The following is an 18,732-nucleotide window of genomic DNA, read 5'->3' as shown; positions in this document are numbered from 1 at the left end:
ATATTTGGGAACAAAGAAACTACTGAGTTGCAATGACATTTTTATAACCAATTTTCCCTACCCTATCTCAGTTTCCAGCTCTCTATTTGCCCAGGTCACTTCAAAGATGAAGATCCTCTTTTTTTTTTCAGACCTCTCCCAAGATGGCAGCCAGGCCAATTTGGGCCAGTATGTGGCCCACTCCCCTTGTGTTGCACATCCATTATTGGCCACTAATTAGGCGGCAAACCCATCTCTAGCGTCATGAAGATTTCCCCCCCCCCCCCCATGAAAATGCTGGTTATCAGCAAGCAGCGATTGAACCTCCCTTCAGATTCCCAGACTCAAACCAGAAAATCCAACCTCAGAAGTTTATATCCAGCATTTTCAGTTGTTATTATAGATTTCTCAGATTATCTTGTTATTTTTCCTTCTCTGATCTCAGTTTTATTTCAGATTTCTTATATTTATTATATGGTTGTGTGACCCTTTGAAATTGAACAGTAACATCTTTTTTAAGGTTGACCTATGTGCTGAAGAACTAGGAAATAATGTGAAGCCTGTTGCTGCCTTACTCGGCGATGTGAATGCTGTTGTCGGACAGGTAATTTAATATTTCCGCAAAGAGTTTCTTTTCTGAGCTACTTTTCTCACTGCCTCAAAATCTCTTCAGGTATCACCTTTAAACAATGCCAGGTCCTGCTATCTTCTGCGAGAATTGCTCACATTACACGTTAGATGAACAAAGTAACACTTGCGATATTTTTACATCTTCTTAAACCCCTCTCCTCTGCTGCACGCATCCTCACCTCCACGGGCAAATGCAAGAAATGCCTGGGCACAATTTTATATTACCCAGGCGGGTGTGTGCAAAACCCGGAAGCAAGTGAAACAGCGTGAGAAGACGTCGGCCGTGTGCCCCGACATCATCGTACGTCCGTGCAGTATTTTGGTCAGTGAGTGCGCACGGGAGTGGAAACGTGCTCACCGACAATGAAGTGTCTAATTAGGCCAATTAAAGAGTCCTTTGAAAGCGATTTCACATTGCTCATTTACATTTACAATTGGTGAGCGGGCCAAATGGTCAGGCTGCCTTCACGTTTCAGCTACAACCTCGATCCAGGGCTGAAATAAAAAATTTTTAAAGTGGGGACTGAAGTTTTCTGCATCCAGCGGTCAGGTGTTTGAATGTGCTGCCTAGATGCCACTTGTTGAGTTTATTTGTAGAGGTCTGCAGCTCCCTGAGACAATTCCATAGCAGCTGTCCGCTTTCAGGGAGCCCATGATAATCTCCAGCCCACACCCTCTCATTCAGTCTACACCTTCCTCTGCCTTGGAAAGTGGGCAGCAAGATCAAAGTCCCCTCCCACCCGGGTTATTCTCTCTTCCCACCTCTTCCATCGGCTCGGAGATATAAAAGTTTGAGAACACGCACTAACAAATTCAAAAACAGCTTCTTTCCCACTGTTACCAGACTCCTAAACGACCCTCTTATGGATTGAACTGATCTCTTCACACATCCTCTCTCCTGAGTAGTACTACACTCTGTATGCTTCACCCGATGTCTATGACTATGTTTTTACATTGTGTACTTAGCCTATGTCCTATATTTTTGTCACGTATGGAAGATCTGTCTGGACAGTACACAGAACAACTTATTTTTTAAATTTAAAAAATAAATTTTGAGTACCCAATTATTTTTTTTCCAATTAAGGGGCAATTTAGCATGGCCAATCAACCTACCCTGCACATTTTTGGGTTGTGGGGGCGAAACCCACACAAACACTGGGATAATGTGCAAATTCCACACGAACAGTGACCCAGAGCCAGGATCGAACCTGGGACCTCGGCGCGATGAGGCAGCAGGGCTAACCCACCGTGCTGCCCTAGAACAACACTTTTCACTATACCTCGAGACACGTAACAATACATCAAATCTAATCCTTCATTTTCTTGAACCCTCCTCTCCCATGACAACATTGAGCCTTTCTTAGAGCATGTTTCACATTGGCTGTCTTTTAATTGGTCAGCCAGTGTGATATTGCGATATTGCATTTGGGGCTGCTTGCAGCTGGAAGTGCATTTTGTGTCTGCTTTTGAGCCCGCCGAGTCTGCCCATTCTGCATGAAACTCAGGCCATGGAACGTCTTTTTGTCACGAAGACTGGGACCATCCAATCGGCTGCCTCTGCCTGGTCCCTCTCTTTTTCACTTGGCACTGAACCAACCTTTCTCTAAAGCAGAGGTTCCCAATCAGCTCCCAACCGGTGAGCCGTAGCACACGGATGTGCCGTAAAGCTCCACAAATGTGCAATAAGATTCAAAATGATTAAATACTAATGAAAATAAAGTAAATAATTTCAGCTCCATGGTCGGCATTCCCAAGTCACAATGAACCTCGGGTCTGCCATATATGTGCCAGCTGGGAATGGTTCGCACATGCGAGGTTTGGATTTACATTGATCAGGCGCATGTACATGGGCCTAACCGATGTAAAGAATCCGAACTGCGCAAGCAGGGCCCTTTCCCAGCCGGCGCATACTCGGATTATCAACATAAAACATTCCAGACTGTGCATGTGCAGCCCTTTCCTGGCTGATGCATGCACAGGAGATCCCAGGTTCTTTGGGAATTGGAGATGCCGACCTCGAAGTTGAAGACCAAGGTCCCATACGTCTGCGCAAAAACACAAAAAGCGTGCAAATGTCTGTAGGAACGAGAGAAACGGAGAGAGGCTGGGAAAAAAGGAGAGAAGACATGAGAAGAACAGAGGTGAGAAACAATAATCAATAAAGTTAAGAAAAGGAGAAACAGTTTCCAATATTGTATTTGACATGAAAATGGTGATAAGGTTTTCATTGTGGACTTAAGTTAATGAAAATTGTATTACATGGTGGCAGACATGTTTTTAGGAGGTTTTAGAGATAAAAGGTTTATGTGAGAGGGCAGTTCAGTTGGAGAAATTAGGAGGTGTGCCTCAAAATATTTTATAGTAGAAAGGTGTGACATGACATTAAAAAAGGTTGGGAGCCATTGGTCTAAAGCTCTCCTCTGCCCTAGCCCTGACCTCTTACTGTTCTCTAGTTTCTCTCCTCTCTCTCTTCACGCATATCTTGTCCTCTGAGACCCCCAGCATGGTCATCACGTATGGTCTCCAGTAGCGGAGACCAGTAGACCGTAGTTATTCCCACCGGCCTTATTACATCAACCACATTACATCGCCCGCAATGTCCCTAGAGTATCGCACTCTGTTCGGCACCCGCCGCAGAGTCCATTTAGGGACAGTCCCGCTATTCTCTCCTGGTATACACAGACAACGCAGCCGGATAATCACCCTCACTTTCTGCCTCCAGAGCCTCTCCTCCATCATCTACCTGGATGGAAATTCACTCACCTGGTTCCATTCTATCTATCCAATCATAGCCAGAAAATCATCATCAGCAATGGCTCTTCATCCCACTCTTGCATCGTTACTTCTGATGTCCCCCAAGGATCTATAATTGGCCCCTTCCTATTTCTCGTCTTTTTGCTGCCCTCTAGTGACATGATCCAAAAAGTGGGTGGTTTTCACACGTATGCTGATGTCATCCAGTTCTACCTCACCACCACCTCTCTCGATTGTTGCTAAATTACCAGACTACTAATCTGGCATCCAATACTGGAAGGGCAGTCATTTCCTCCAATTAATTAACAGGAAGACCAAAGCTGCTACAAACACTGTTCAGTTGCCATTAATTCCATCCTTCGTCCTGGCAACCGTCTGAGGTTAAATCACACTGTTAGCAGCTTTGGTGTTATATTTCAGCCTCATGTTAGCTTCCAAGTGTATATCTGTGGGTGTGTATTTCCTCCGCATGCTCCCGTTTCCTCGCGTAGTCCAAAGATGTGCAGGTTAGACAGATTGGCCATGCTAAATTGCCGCTTAGTGTCCAAAATGTTAGTGGAGTGACTGGGTTACGGGGATAAGTTGGAGGGTGCTCTTTCCAAGGGCCGGTGCAGACCCGATGGGCTGAATGGCCTCCTTCTGCACTGTAAATTCTATGATCTATGGTCTATTATCCACACAAACAGTCCCCAAGGTCAGAATAAAACCCGGGTCCCTAATGCTGTGAGGCAGCAGTGCTTGCCACTATGCCTTCTATTAATGATTAATTCTCTTCACACCTTATCTACTTTGTGTGCAGAGAAATTAATGATTCTTAAATGGGCTTAAAGGAGCAAATAACACTACTAGGTACGAACTATAAATAGTAACTAACCTATAGACTGGATATTCAGATCCAATATTCAGATATTCAATCCTCTTGCATCTACCATCATTTAATAACATTTTTTTTTAAAACAGAGTTTCTCCATGGAGACCTGGACGTTCTCCATTTTGTTCAGTAAGGTGTACGAAACCCCGCTGGGGTTAGCTAAGCTAAGGAATAAGCCTGTTTATTTTTAAATAATGCATTGGATCCTCTGCAGTTTGTAATGTTTGAGAAAGTGGGTCAGGCTGGAAATCTGTAGCTTCAGACAGCTCATCTACTGCTGCCACCAAGGGAAGGATGTAAATGCCATAAAAAAAAGCTTTCTAATTCTGGGATCAGTGTCACCGTCAAGCTTTCTCATCTGATCTTTGTGTGTAACAAAGTTTGCTCTAATATTCCCTTAGTACTATGGCCTGAATTTTACGTTCGCATAGCGAGTGCGCGGCAGTCCCGATCATTCGTAAAATATCGCCCAATGACGTTGAGAGGGCGTCCAGAGGCCATCGTGACATCTCGCGATATTTCAGTCGAAGGTAGTGGATGGAGGTTGGAGGCTCACCTGCCGGCAATTAAAGGGTCAATTAGGTCAATTAATATGGTAGTTGTCTGAGATTTTACGTGGCCCGTCCACTTTTACGCTCATCGCACCAGCCGCTCGTGTAGGCGACATTGACGTTTTTAATGGCTTCTCCATCTATGGCGAGTTAAAAGGCCCACAAGCAGGGTGCATAGGCAGCAGCTTAGCTGTTGGTGGTGTGGAGCTGCTGTATTGCTAATCTCTGGCACTTTAGTGTTTTCTGGAGAACTTTCACATTTATTAGGATTTGCAGTGGTCTTTGGCGAATAAGCCGATTCAGTGCAGAAACCTGTGGAAACATCAGTACCAAAATGAGGATTGTGTCTCTGCTGCATAGACCTCCTCAGAAAAGGAGGTGAGGGCTAGAAGGAGAGGAGGCTAGTTGCCCGCAGGCAGCATCCCAGAGTGCAACACATCGGCGGCATGGTGGCACAGTGGTTAGCATTGCTGTCTCACAGCGTCAGGGACCCAGGTTCAATTCCAGCCTTGGGTGACTGGTGTTTGCACATTCTCCCCATGTCTGTGTGGGTTTCCTCCGGGTGCTCCACTTTCCTTCCACAGTGTAAAGATGTGCAGGTTCGGTGAATTGGTCATGCTAAATTGCCCATTAGTGTCCAGGGATCTGCAGGTTAGGTGGGGTTATGGGGATAGGGTGGGGAAATGGGACTGGGTAGGGCGATCTTTCAGAGGGTCTGTGCAGACTCAATGGGCTGAATGGCCTCTTTCTGCACTGTTGGGCTTCTATGATTCTATGATTGAGAGGTGCAGTCAGAAGGGGTGCAGAGCCAGCAGGAAATGCAAAGGAGGAGGTTCTGGAGAAGGAGCCATTATCCAGTAGGTGCAGTCTTCAGGCAGAATTCCTGCTATCAGGACATATCTAAGTTTTGGTGCCACTGAATGCTCTGCCTTTCTCTAGAATCATAGAATTTACAGTGCAGAGAGAGACTGTTACCTCCATATGCCAGATGATTGGCCCAGAGATTGCCTCTAGCTTTGCAGGTGGTCACCCTATGCCATTGGCTTTTAAGGTTACTGTGTCCCTGAACTACAACACTTTTGGTTCTTTGGAGGGATCAGTGGAAGGTCTGTGTGGTGCCGCCCAATCAGCTGCCACGGCTGCATCAAACTGGTCACTGACACTCTGTTCCAAAGGGTCAGAAGCTTTATTTACTACCAGACCGACAAAGCCAGCCAGACTGAGTGGGCCAGAAGTGTCGCTGCAATTGCAGATTTCCCCATATCCAGGGAGCCATTGATTGCCCATTAAGGCATCAGTGGGCGAGCTAGCTGCCTTTGTCAGTAGAAAAGGCTTTCACTCCCTTAATGTGCAGATAGTGTGTGACCACAAGAGTGCGATATTGCAGGCTTTTCACCAATTATCCCGGATGCCATGATGCCTACATCCTGTCACTCACAGGCACCAAGGTGTTTTCTCTCTCCATCTCACTTGGATGGGTGGCTGCTGGGGTATAAAGGCTATCTGTTGAAAAGGTGGCTCTTGTCATCATTCAGACACTCAAGAACAGAAGCCAAGGAGAGCTATAATCACAGTCATGCCTCCACAAGGGCAGCAATTGGGAACACCATAGGGCTTCTCAAGGTGAGGTTCCACTGCCTAGACCGATAAGGGGATCACTTCAATATTCTCCTGAGTGCGTTTCCTTGATTGTTGTGTGCTGCTCAAAGTACAATCTGGCTCTGCAAAGGGGGGAACCATTGCAGGATGAAGACAGCGATGCTGCTCCACTCAGTGCTGGGTCTGACTAGGAGCTGAAAGAGCCTCAGGGGAAGGAGTAGGATGCTGAAGCTAGGATCCTTATGGGAAGCCCGAGCAGCCTTGATTCAGAGGACTTTCAACTACTGATCCAAAGCATGGATTGAAGGTGATGGCAAAGGAACACCAACTTACTGCTCTTCCCTGATAAGGCCATCCTGTCGCCCTTAAGTCAAGGTCCGACCTCATCAATAAAGTTTGCAGCCCTCCCTTGTGTCACACAGCACCCCAGGCCCATCACCTCTAAAAATCAGGAAACACATTCAGGCCACTGCGCATAGGGCTGGTTTAGCTCAGTGGGCTAGACAGCTGGTTTGTAATGCAGAACAAGGCCAGCAGCGCGGGTTCAATTCCTGTACTAGCTTACCTGAACAGGCGCCGGAATGTGGCCACTAGGGGCTTTTCACAGTAACTTCATACTTGTGACAATAAAAGATTATTATTATGAGACATTTATACAGTGAAGCAAAATATATAAATGAAACAACACACATTTCAAGGAAACTTAAATCACCCGTGACAACACCTGTAGTGCCTCACAGTGATTTTAAATTCTGATTGCGAGTGCTGCGTCTTGGTGCCAACCCTTTCCCCTCACTGGCAGTGGCATTTCATGCAGTCTGCTGACATTTATACCCTGCCGGCCTTGATAACCATGGGGGCTGCTGAAGCCTGTGCAGCCCCCATCTGGGTGCGGAAGTCCAGCGCCATTGCCGGGCAGTCCACAGTAACTGGCCTCAGATGTGCCAGTCACTGACAGAGGAGCAGAGAAACTGCTATGATCAGGAGCACTGCCAGATGGGAGGTGCAGTTCATCCACCATCATGAACTGTGTTTAATTCTCCCCGCTCACCATTGATGGACAGGCAGCTAGCAGAATTCCGAGATCAGGTCAGTGTCGGCTTGCCCCTGATTGAGTTCCTGGAGCTGCCTTTCCACGAGAGTCTGTGGAGAAGGCTGTGCACCCGGAGCAGTGGCTCAACAAAGGGTCATCTGGACTCAAAACGTGAGCTCTTTTCTCTCCCGACAGATGCTGCCAGACATGCTGAGATTTTCCAGCATTTTCTCTTTGATTATCCACCTCTTTGTTGGTTAAGGCACTTCTTAAAACCTACCCCTCTCACCAAGATTTTATTTATCCACCCTGATAATTCTCAATGTAGCTCAATGTAAAGTTTTATTCATTAACACTCCTGTGGGACTTCCGGTGGCGGCATGTCGGAGGAGGTCGCACATTGGAGGGCTGCAACCGGACCACCCGAGGGAAACCCACACAGACACGGGGAGAACGTGCAGACTCCGCACAGGCAGTGACCCAGCCAGGAATCAAACCTGGGACCATGGAGCTGTGAAGCAACTGTGCTAACCACTGTGCTACTGTGCTGCCATGGTCTGCAGCAATTCAAGAAAGTGGGTAACAAATGACGCCCACATCCCATGAATGAATTAAAAATAGGGAAATGTAATTATATTAGTTTCATTTATATAGTTCTTACATTGTGGGATTTAAACTTTTTTATTCAGCCAAAGGTTTCTGTTTGAGATTTTTAAAAATGATTTTATTGGAGTTTTTCATGTATGCCAGATAAATCGTATCATACAGTTCAATTGTACAATTGCATTAATCATAGCTGAGGTTGTAAATAATTTATACCCTTGTACTATACATGTGATCGAAATTTACATTGCTGTTACCAAACAAAAACAGAGAGCCAAAGAAAAAGTATGTGGTCTATTTACATTGCAGTGACCAGTGTAGACAGAGTCCGAGCTGCCCCTTTGTGGCCTGAGGCGGCAGATACCCAATGAGTACCGCACCCCAGGACAGAACGAGACAGGAGGTGAGCTCTGGCATGGTGGTTATGCCCTTTGTAGCCGCAGGTGGGCACCCGCGCCCCTTGCTGCGTTGTGCAGATTTTACTTTCTCCGCGTTGTGGTTTCGGTGTCCTCTCCTCCCCCCTCCCCCATCATCTAGTTCCCGTCTCTGATTGTTTCTCACTTCATCACCCCTGTCCCCACTGCCACCCCCTCCCCCCTCCTCCTCGCTCCCCCACACACACATCTCCATCTACTGGTCACAAACAGCTTGGCGAATTTTTTCCCCTGATGGCGTATTTCATTTTTTTCTTCCTTTAGAAGCTCCACTAGGTCGGATAGCCTGTCTGAGGTGTTGGCTGGTGCTGCTGACCTCAATCCAAGCAGAAATCTCCGCCAGGCAATCAAGGAGGCGAATGCCAGGGCGTCGGCCTCCCTCCCCACAAAGAGCTCTGTATGCTGTGATACCCCGAGGACCACCACTAATGGGCATGGCCTCGAAGGCAGCGGTCCAGGACCGCGGAGTTTGGGTCAGGACCAGAACATGTTGATGTGGTTGGCCGGAACCCTCTGACATCGTTCGCACTTATCCTTCATCTCCAGGGAGAACCCTCTCATCTGTGTTCTGCCCAGGTGCGCCCTGTTATTTAATTGTGTTAGGCGCAGACCTGCGCATGAGTTCCCCCTCCCATCTTCCTCGCGTTTCATCCAGTGGGGCCCTTGCCTCTTAGAACATAGAACATAGAACAGTACAGCACAGAACAGGCCCTTCCTTCAGCCCTCGATGTTGTGCCGAACAATGATCACCCTACTCAAACCCACGTATCCACCTTATACCCGTAACCCAACAACCCCCCTTTAACCTTACTTTTTAGGACACTACGGGCAATTTAGCATGGCCAATCCACCTAACCCGCACATCTTTGGACTGTGGGAGGAAACCGGAGCACCCGGAGGAAACCCACGCACACACGGGGAGGACGTGCAGACTCCGCATAGACAGTGACCCAGCCGGGAACCGAACCTGGGACCCTGGAGCTGTGAAGCATTTATGCTAACTACCGTGCTGCCTACCTTCTGACAATATGTCGCCACATTTACCATCCCTTAGCAAGTCTAGTGCTAGTCGTCTGTCCAGAAGAGCATGTCTGGGGAACGTTGTGGTCTCCTTGTGAAGGAAGTCACACAACTGCAAGTACCGGAGCTCGTTCCCTTTTGGGAGCTGGAGCTTCTCTGTTAGCTCCCCCAGGGTTGCTACTCTGCTTCCACATACATGTCTCTTAACGTTAGTACCCCTTAGCCTTCTCTCCATGTTTTGAAGGTGCCATCGGTTTCATTGGGATAAATTTGCGGTTCCTGCAGACGGGGGCTGCAACAGACGTGTGACCCAGTTTGACGTGGTTTTTCAGCTGATCTGTGGTATAAATAATATGGAAGCACAAAAAGAACTTTTGGTCGAAACCTCCCTGGCTTTTCAAGAGGCGCTGCAGATCTCTTGGACCCGAGAAAGCGCAGAACGCAGCGTCCAAGAAATACAAGGGATAGAGGTGAACGTTTTGGGGCATCGCACCTTGCGTGGTATCCCCGTGGCCCGGACAGACCGCCGTGGCGACTCCAGCCTCTGGGCAAAGAGCCAGCCATCAGGATGTGGGACATCCTGGAGTCGGCTAAAGGTGATTCCAGTCCATGTGTGACGTGCGGGCGCCGGTCTTGGCACACCCACGGGCAACAGGAGGGCCAGCGCTCCAGGCGCCCTGGGCCGAGGTAGGCGTCAGCCCCGAGGCTGGGCCTTGCAGTTAGATGACTCAGAAGAAGCCACGGATGAGGTTGAAATGTAACTGAACTGTTTGGCAGAGCCCCGTGTGGCCCCAATTCTTGTCCCGATTCAGGTAAATGGCCACATGCTCCAAATGGAATTGGATACGGGAGCTGCCATTTCAATGGTGGTGCAGAGCACCTTTGATCTGATTAAACAGGGGGTGCACACTTTGACTTTTGCTGAAACGGCGGCTTGTGTGGCCACTGAAACGAGGGAACAATTCAATATTGTGGGGATGGCCCTTACTCCAGTAGTTTTGGGCACCAATTTGTTCGCCTTTCCCTCACTTCCTGCGAGAAAGATGCCCTAACCTGATGGGCCATGATTGGCTGCATAAGCTGCAATTGGATTGGCAACATATCCTCTAAATGGGATCTGGTGGTCTGTGTACGATACTGAGCAAGTTCCCTGAGGTTTTCCAGCATGGCTTAGGTACAAATAAAGGGACTGTGGCCAAGATCCAGATGGACCCGGAGGCCTAGCCCTCATTCCCAAGCTTCAGTAGAGAAAGTTAGGACTGAACTTCATCGCTTGGAGAGTTTGAGCATCATTAGACCTGTGTGCTTCACCGATTGAAGCTTCAGGTCCACCTCTGCGGAGACTATAAATTGACGGTGAACACGGCTTTGAGGTTAGACCGTTGTCCTTTACCCCGCATCAAGGATCTTTATGCTACACTGGCCGATAGCTGCACATTTGCAAAATTAGACATGAACAATGCTTATCTGCAGCTGGAGCTCAACAAATCGTCACGCAATACGTCACGATGAGTGCGCACAAGGGATTCTATGAGTACATCCGGCTCCCGTTGGATGTATCCTCAGCATGCGCAGACTTTCAGTGTGTTATGGAGAATATCCTGCATGGTTTGGCGTGTGTTGCAGTTTATTTAGACTAGTCACAGGAACCACGGCCCAAGAACATTTGCAGAATATCGAAGCGGTGTTGAAGCGTTTTTCAGAGTATAGGAGCTGCTGCGTGAAGTGCATGTTTCTTGGGAAAGAAGTCGTATATTTGGGTATCAGATGGACTGAGACGGCCTGCACCCAGTTTCCAAGAAAGTGAGAGCCATCAAAATGGCCCCCACCCCGCGAGATGCCACAGAGCTTCGTTCTTTTCTTTGAATGGTCAATTACTATGGCCAATTCATCCTTAATTTGCGGACTGTCCTGATCTCCCCTTCACTTGCTTCTCAAGAAGCACTAGACTTGGGAATGCAGCAAGGTCAGCATGAAGCATTTCAAGAAGGTGAGACAGCGGTTGGTCTCTTTGGGAGTGTTGACGCATTTTGATCCTTTGATACCATTATTCGTCACGTGGGATTGGGGCAGTCCTGTCTCATACAGTCGTTAACTCTGTTGCTTCACAGCGCCAGGGACTCGGGTTCATTTCCCGGTGACCAGCATCGACAGCTACCAAGGGAGTTGAAGGCTTTCTCCTCAAAGTACTCAGAGCTGACCGTAGAAGATGGTACTCTCCTGTGGGGCAGAAGGATTGTTGTTCCGGTGAAGGGCCAGGCAATCGTGTTGAAGGACCTTCACAACAGGCGCTCCAGAGTGTCCAAAATGAAGATGCTAGTGAAAAGATATGTCTGGTGGCCTGGTTTGGACATGGGCATCGAGACGTTGGCCCAACAGTGCTCCATCTGTCAAGAGCACTAAAAATCCCGTGTGATGGTACCCCTATACCCTTGGGAGTGGCCGAAGTGCCCTTGGGATCGTGTAAATGACTATTTCCCTGGTCCATTCCTGGGTTCGATGCTTCTTGTCCTGGTGGACGCCTACGCAAAGTGGCCGGAGGACCAGAAGATGGCAATGATCACCTCCCGGGCAACCATTGAGTGATTGCACATTTCTATTTCCACCCATGGGATCCCTGAGGTGCGCGTAACAGAGAGTGAGGAATTTGCCACTTTTGTGAAAAGCAATGCGATTCGACATGTCCGCCCTGCCCCATACCATCCAACATTGGCTTAGCAGAGAGGGCCGTGCGGATAGTTAAACAGGGGGTAAAGAAACAGACTTTGGGCTTGCTGGACACCAGGCTGGCATGTTTTCTATTCTCATATAGGACCACGCTGCTTCAGTGACTGGGGTGGCCCCCACTGAGATGTTAATGGGTTGTAGGCTTTTCACACGACTGAGATTGATTATCCCAGACATCGTCACAAAGGTGCACCATAATCAAGATTTGCAAGGGTGTCACCCAGTTCGACGTTGACCTCTTTGATGCTTTGTGTCTGACGACATAGTGTTTGTTCGTAATTTCAACTACGGCGCTCACTGACCAGTTTCTTACTAGGTTCCGGTGTGGGGGCAACTTATGAGACAGCATTTGGATTGGGGGCAACTCATGAGACATTAGCTCATGGAGGTTGCTCGCTGAGGAGGTTCATTGGAAGAAACCTGTCCTGGATCCTCTGGCTAATCAGCCTGCTGTGACATCTCCAGTCTCTCTAGACGGCGAATGCCCGACATTGTATCTTCCAACTCTGAAATCGAGGGGCAGACATCTGAGGCCTTGGCACCGATTCAACAGTTCAGCCACATAGTTCCGATTGCTCACCACTGCGTTCCTGCCGCAGAGACGATGTTCACCAGCAAGGTATTCGCCGACTGCTCCGGTGCATCAGGTACATGACTATTTGCCAGAGCTGAAGTCCGATGTCCTCCACCTGGTCCTCCTTCTTCTCCTCATCGATCGCTATGGGGGTCTTTGGACCTTGAGGGGGAGGAATGTAATATCCTGCCTGGGACCTACAGGGTGGGAATGATTATCTTCCCCGTGGTCCTCGCAGAGTTTGAGCTCACCCACAAGGGGCAGGGAGGAGCTTAATGCACAAGAGGTCGACTAGTAAGGCAATGACTAGAGAGGAACCCAGTAGGGAGTTACTGAGCACTACATATACCGTATTGTAAATAAAACTAGTTATTTACATAGTGTGGACTCTCCGTGTATTAAAATATGCGGGGGGGGGGGGGGGGGGGGGGGGGGTGCTAGCCCTGCTGAATGTCCCTCTTCCCCATCCAACCTCTGCAAAATTAAAAAATTTTTTTTAGAGTACCCAATTATTTTTTTCCAATTAAGGGGCAATTTAGAGTGGCCAGTCCACCAAACCTGCACATCATTGGGTTGTGGGGTGAAACCCACGCAGACACTGGAGAATGTGCAAACTCCACACGGACAGTGACCCAGGGCCTGGATTCAAACCAGTCTCTGCTGGTGGTGACACAATTATTTTTAAGCTCCTGTTTGCCTCCAGTTATGATCCCGTAGTGGTCTAAAAATCATTTAGTTGGAGTAATGATGCTGAATGCTGCTAGTTTTGCTAACATTATTATTGCAGATTCCAGGCCCAAGGTTTTGAGGAGAGATGCGAGTTTAAGCCAAATTAATGGAAATTACCTACCAACCATGAAATGAAGCAGCTTAATGGTTCAAAACAGGCCGCTTACAGCATGTTTCTCCCCATCTTTGAAAAGATTGCTTTTTTCACACATTGTATTTCTGTAACGTTCAGTTGCTCAGAGGATGAGAGGATATCACTGTTCCAATCCTGGGTTACATTATCATGTTGTTAAATATTAAACATTACAATACATCCCTAAACATAAGACTCGAAAGACGTATCAGAATAACTAGCACCACTGTACCCGAGAGAATGCCCATTGTCGTAATAGTAATTTAAAGTTAATGGGCCAGATTTCTGTCACACAACTGAGACAGAATTTGGGTCGGGAAACATGTCATTGTGATTTTTATTTGGCTGCAAAAATTAATTTCCTCTGCCTTCAACCCCAATTGGTTTTATCTGGTCTTTTGGCGATTTGGAATGTTTTTTGTGTAAAACACACACATATCATCTCTGAGCTTGTGTGGGTTTTGGAAAGTTCGTAACCAGTGGGGGAAGCCTGACGAGGAATCAGGAACATTGTGACAGTTAAGTACTAAATGTTTTTACTCCTTCAAATACCGCTATTACATGCTGTATTATAATATTGATGTGTTTTTGATGTAGATTAGTCATAGAGTTTTGTACTGCAAAGATAGGTTGAGTATTACATGGCCCAGCATTATGTAAGTGCTAACATGCACAACAGTCTTTTTTCCAATTGATAAAGTGTCATAGTGCATGAAAAACTAGAAAACTGTGCTAGCTATCTCCCCAGTCAGGCTTTGGACTGAGGTTTGAGAACCAGATTTTGACGCTTCCAAATCTGACAAATCCAATTTCTGCCGGGGTGGAGGGAGATCGGAGATGGACGTGGCTACCACATGTGGCACGGTGGCATGTGGTTAGCATTGCTGTCTCACAGTGCCATGGACCTGGGTTTATTCCGACCTTCGGTAACTGTGTGGAGTTTGCACATTCTCCCCATGTCTGCATGAGTTTCCTCCAGGTGCTCCTGTTTCCTTCCAGGTTAGGTGATCAATTGCCACTTAGTGTCCAAAGATGTGTGGGTTAGATTAAGGGAATATTGGGATAGGGCTGGGAGTGCACTTGGCTGGAGTGCTCTTTCAGAGGATTGGTGCAGACTCAATGGGAAGAATGCGTAGTACTGCCAGGTTGTCAAGTTATTTAAATAGCCAGCTTTTTAAAATTAAAAAAAATCTGCCTGACTCTGCGAGTTCAAAAAAAAATCTGTCCCAGCAGTTTCAGTAACTGTTTGTTGACAGTACTCTAAGCGCTATCATTATAGTATCTTGATTGCTTTCCAAACTTATTATCCACAGCGTTGTGGGCGTGGAGGTTGTAAGTTTAGAGTTTGATCGATAGCTCAAAGTGGTTATGAAATGATTAGCCATCTTTGATGCGGGATTTTGAGTACAAATGTTTGTTTTTATGAAGGATTTAAGGGGATTTAATTGTATTACATAAGCTTTCCTGAATGGGTGCAGTAATAGTTAAAGCTGTAAAAGTGCTTAGACAGGTGTCTGAGGCATGCTCATTGTGGATACTGGGTGAGTTGGCATAAGGTGTGTATGGGTATCAGTTCTCATTAAGTTGGCATTGAGGCTATAAGTAGCCATGGGGCTGGAGGGGTCATGAATTGGCTTTAAGTTGGTATAAGAGGTTATAAGAGTCAGTGGGGTTTTAATTGGCATGAAGGGTATGAGAGGTCATGGGGAGTGTGTGGGGGCATGAGTCAGTACCAGTTGGGCACAGGGGTTGGATGGAGGGTGACAGGCCAAGGGCTAGATGACCAAATATTTAACAAAAGAACAAAGATAAAATTCCAGAGAACCAAGGCGGGCCTTTTAAATAGCCCACCGTGGCACCCGGCAGCCCCAGTGGTCGCCTCTGATCTGTGCCAGGTATAGCGGGCCTGACTCCATCTAACCACCTATTCTGCTGATTGCGAATAATCTGATCTGAAATGGAAGAGACACCATTTGTTCTTTGAATTTCAGGTAGGTCTGGAGCTGAAAGCTTGTTTTGAAAGCTGCGGCCATTATGAATGCTTGGTTGATTTTTAGCACCAAATAGGTGAGGGGTAAGAATTGGCGGGAGTTTATGAATGATGTTGGGAGCTGGGTTGCTATGCCTGAGAACCGAGGCAGGCCTTTTTACCATGCCACCTCATCAACCAAACTGTTCCAGTGCTGCAGTGTGGTAACAAAGTGCACTGGAACCTGCCCTTTGCTTGAAAAATTATTATTTTGGGAAAAGTCAGTTATGAGTTGGGTGTATGTTTCGTAAGCTGCGAAATAGCCCGAATTGCATTTTGTGTGCTTGAGAGGAAAATCCGGGCTATATGTTAGAATATCTTATTTTCATTCTGTTCGTTGAGAAAAGGAAAACAGATGAAAAAAATTTTGCAGCAATTTGACTGGTTCAATTCACAATGGTTACATTTGTGTATCTGTAAATTAAGTAGAATATAGTTGGGATGAATTTGAATGTAAACCAATCAGCTGTAAAGGAAGTATGTGCTGGATGTGATGGTTTTGGCTAGTTGTACCAGTAGTAAATCATCTTATGGGCAAAGTGCAAGGCACAACACTGTAACCTATAATAGTGAGCCTTGCCAACTCTACTTAGCACTCTATAACCATTGGTCTAAGACTGGGCTTTTCCCCAGGGCAGAGGGGTCAATTACTAGGGGGCATAGGTTTAAGGTGCGAGGGGCAAGGTTTAGAGTAGATGTACGAGGCAAGTTTTTTATAAAGAGGGTAGTGGGTGCCTGGATCTCGCTGCCGGAGGAGGTGGTGGAAGCACGGACGATAGTGACATTTAAGGGGCATCTTGACAAATACATGAATAGGATTGGAATAGAGGGATACGGACCCAGGAAGTGTAGTAGATTGTAGTTTAGCCGGGCAGCATGGTCGGCACGGGCTTGGAGGGCCGAAGGGCCTGTTCCTGTGCTGTACTTTTCTTTGTTCTTTAGTGTAGAATAGCGCAGCCTGAGAGTGGTTTGGGAGCAATTGAATCCAGTTTGAGTGCTGTACAAATTACAGTTCTGTCTTTCCATTGCTTCTATGACACATGCACGACTTCAACAAAATCTAAAATAAAGGAGGCTCTAATTATCTTAGTAGCAAACATTGTAATTTCTGCTAATACAACCACACATTCTATCTTTTTGGTAAATAGTCATTTTCAATTAATTCAGGATATGAAACGGCTGCATTACTATTTGTGTGCAGTTACACAGATGAAGAAATGGGAAATTAGAGGAGCATGTGAAGAAAGCTGCTTGAATAACTTGCATAGTAGATCATGAATGTGGCATGGGTTAAGTCTTTCATAAACCGGTGGTGAGGCTTGAACTAACAATACTCCCCAGTGACCAGGTCTGATGACTACTGCACTTGCAGCATGGATTTCTTTCTCCGATATAAGTTGAACTAGAAGAGGCCTTTGACCCATAATACAGCATTGAGGACCCCATTGGGATTTACTAGTTTAATTATGATGAACTGACTTTGCTTAGTTCTTTCTGTCTCTTCACTCACGGCACGGTGGCACAGTGGTTAGCACCGCTGCTTCACAGCGCCAGGGACCCATGTTCAATTCCGGCCTTGGGTGACTGTGTGGAGTTTGCATGTTCTCCCTGTGTCTGCGTGGTTTCTACCGGGTTCCTCCTACAGTCCAAAGATGAGCTGGTTAGGTGGACTGGCCATGCTAAATTGCCCCTTAGTGTTTGAAAGGTTAGGTGGGGCACAAGAAAAGACTACCTGGCCCATCCAGAATGTCTCAGGCTGTCACGGGGCAGTCAGATCCGGTCAGCGGGAGGGTAGTCAGGTTGGGGAGTAATCAGTTGGTCAAGGGGTAATTGGATCAGGACGGAGTAGCAGTCAGGTCAGTCAAGGGGATAGCCAAGCGATCAGGGAGATAGCTGAGTTGAAGCTGGGTCTTTCTGGGGTGAGTAGTTGGTTGGGGATGGGTAGTTGGCACCAGTTGGCAGAGGCAATTTGGGTTAAGGAGTTAGGGTTAGTGGAGGGGTAGTCGGGTTGAGTAGTGGGGTCTTTGGATCAGTGGGGTAGTGGGATCAGGACAGGGTTAGTCAGTGGGTGTACCATGCAGGATTTGAGGCCTTCCCTGACCGTATAGATCCATTGCAGCCATTGGCCATCCTTCGGTGGGTTGTGGCACAGCTGCTGTGTCTATTATTTATTTAAAATTTTAAAAGGTTGGAGAAAGGCCCTCCATTTTGAGGTAGCTTCCCACCTCCTGAACATAAAAGACAACCTGTTGCGTCCTCTGAGATGGAGTTGGCTGTCTAGCATCAACAGCTTGCAAAGATGGGGGCTGGGATTCTCCGACCCCACGCCGGGTCAGAAAATCCCCAAGGGAGGCGTGAGAATTGCACCACGGCGGCTCGCCGATTCTCTGGCGGCGATTTTGGGGCGCCCGCGGGAACGACGCTACGCCGGTCGAGCGATTCGACGGGCCGAGTGCCTGCCGAGTTCGGTCGAGTCCCGCTGGCTTGGGTTACGTATGGTCCCACACGGCTGGACCTCGGAGCTCTGTCTGCGGGGGCCGTCCTGGGGAGGGGGGGGGGGGGGGTGAGGAGATCCGACGCCGGGGAGTCCTCCACGGTGGCCTGGCCCGCGATCGGGGCCTACCTGGCCCACGATTGGGGCCGGCCGTGGCGCACCGGTTTTTGGCTGCCGGAGCTGCGGAGACCACTCCGGCATCGTACTAGCCCCCTAGGAAGGGGTGGATAACTGCCAGGTGAGGCCCGTTGACGTGGGAGTGGGCTCGCGCCACTTTTCACGCCGGTGTCAGAACTTGGCTGCAGGATTGGAGAATCCCAGCCGGGGAGTTTGCCCTTGGGCCACAAATTGGTCAATTTGAGGAAAATCACTGGCAGTTGACTGTTCACCATGCATGCAACGTAGTAACCCCCATTTCACCCCAAAAATGGGGTTCGAACCCAAAGGACAAAAATCCTGATCCTTGAATCTTAGGCAAAATTCTGCCACTGTTATGGCAGACAGTTAAATATTTTATAATGTGATTATCTTGGAATAAGAGGCTATGTGGAGTAATACACAAGAAGCTTACT

General features: G+C 47.6%; 1 protein-coding gene across 3 annotated transcripts in view; it reads left to right on the top strand.

Moving 5' to 3' along the window:
* Nucleotides 1-18,732, top strand: part of hacl1 (2-hydroxyacyl-CoA lyase 1) — a 144,798-nt gene that overhangs the window by 74,467 nt on the left and 51,599 nt on the right. For all 3 annotated transcript variants that reach the window (XM_038797804.1, XM_038797803.1, XM_038797805.1), the window contains one exon: nt 500-583. In XM_038797804.1, the coding sequence (XP_038653732.1) occupies nt 500-583 (84 nt within the window). The remainder of the gene's footprint in view (nt 1-499; nt 584-18,732) is intronic.

This window comes from Scyliorhinus canicula, chromosome 5, assembly GCF_902713615.1.
Source record: "Scyliorhinus canicula chromosome 5, sScyCan1.1, whole genome shotgun sequence".
Lineage (NCBI taxonomy): Eukaryota > Metazoa > Chordata > Chondrichthyes > Carcharhiniformes > Scyliorhinidae > Scyliorhinus > Scyliorhinus canicula.
Note: the sequence above shows the minus strand (reverse complement) of the source record. Positions and strands in the feature narration are given on the sequence as shown.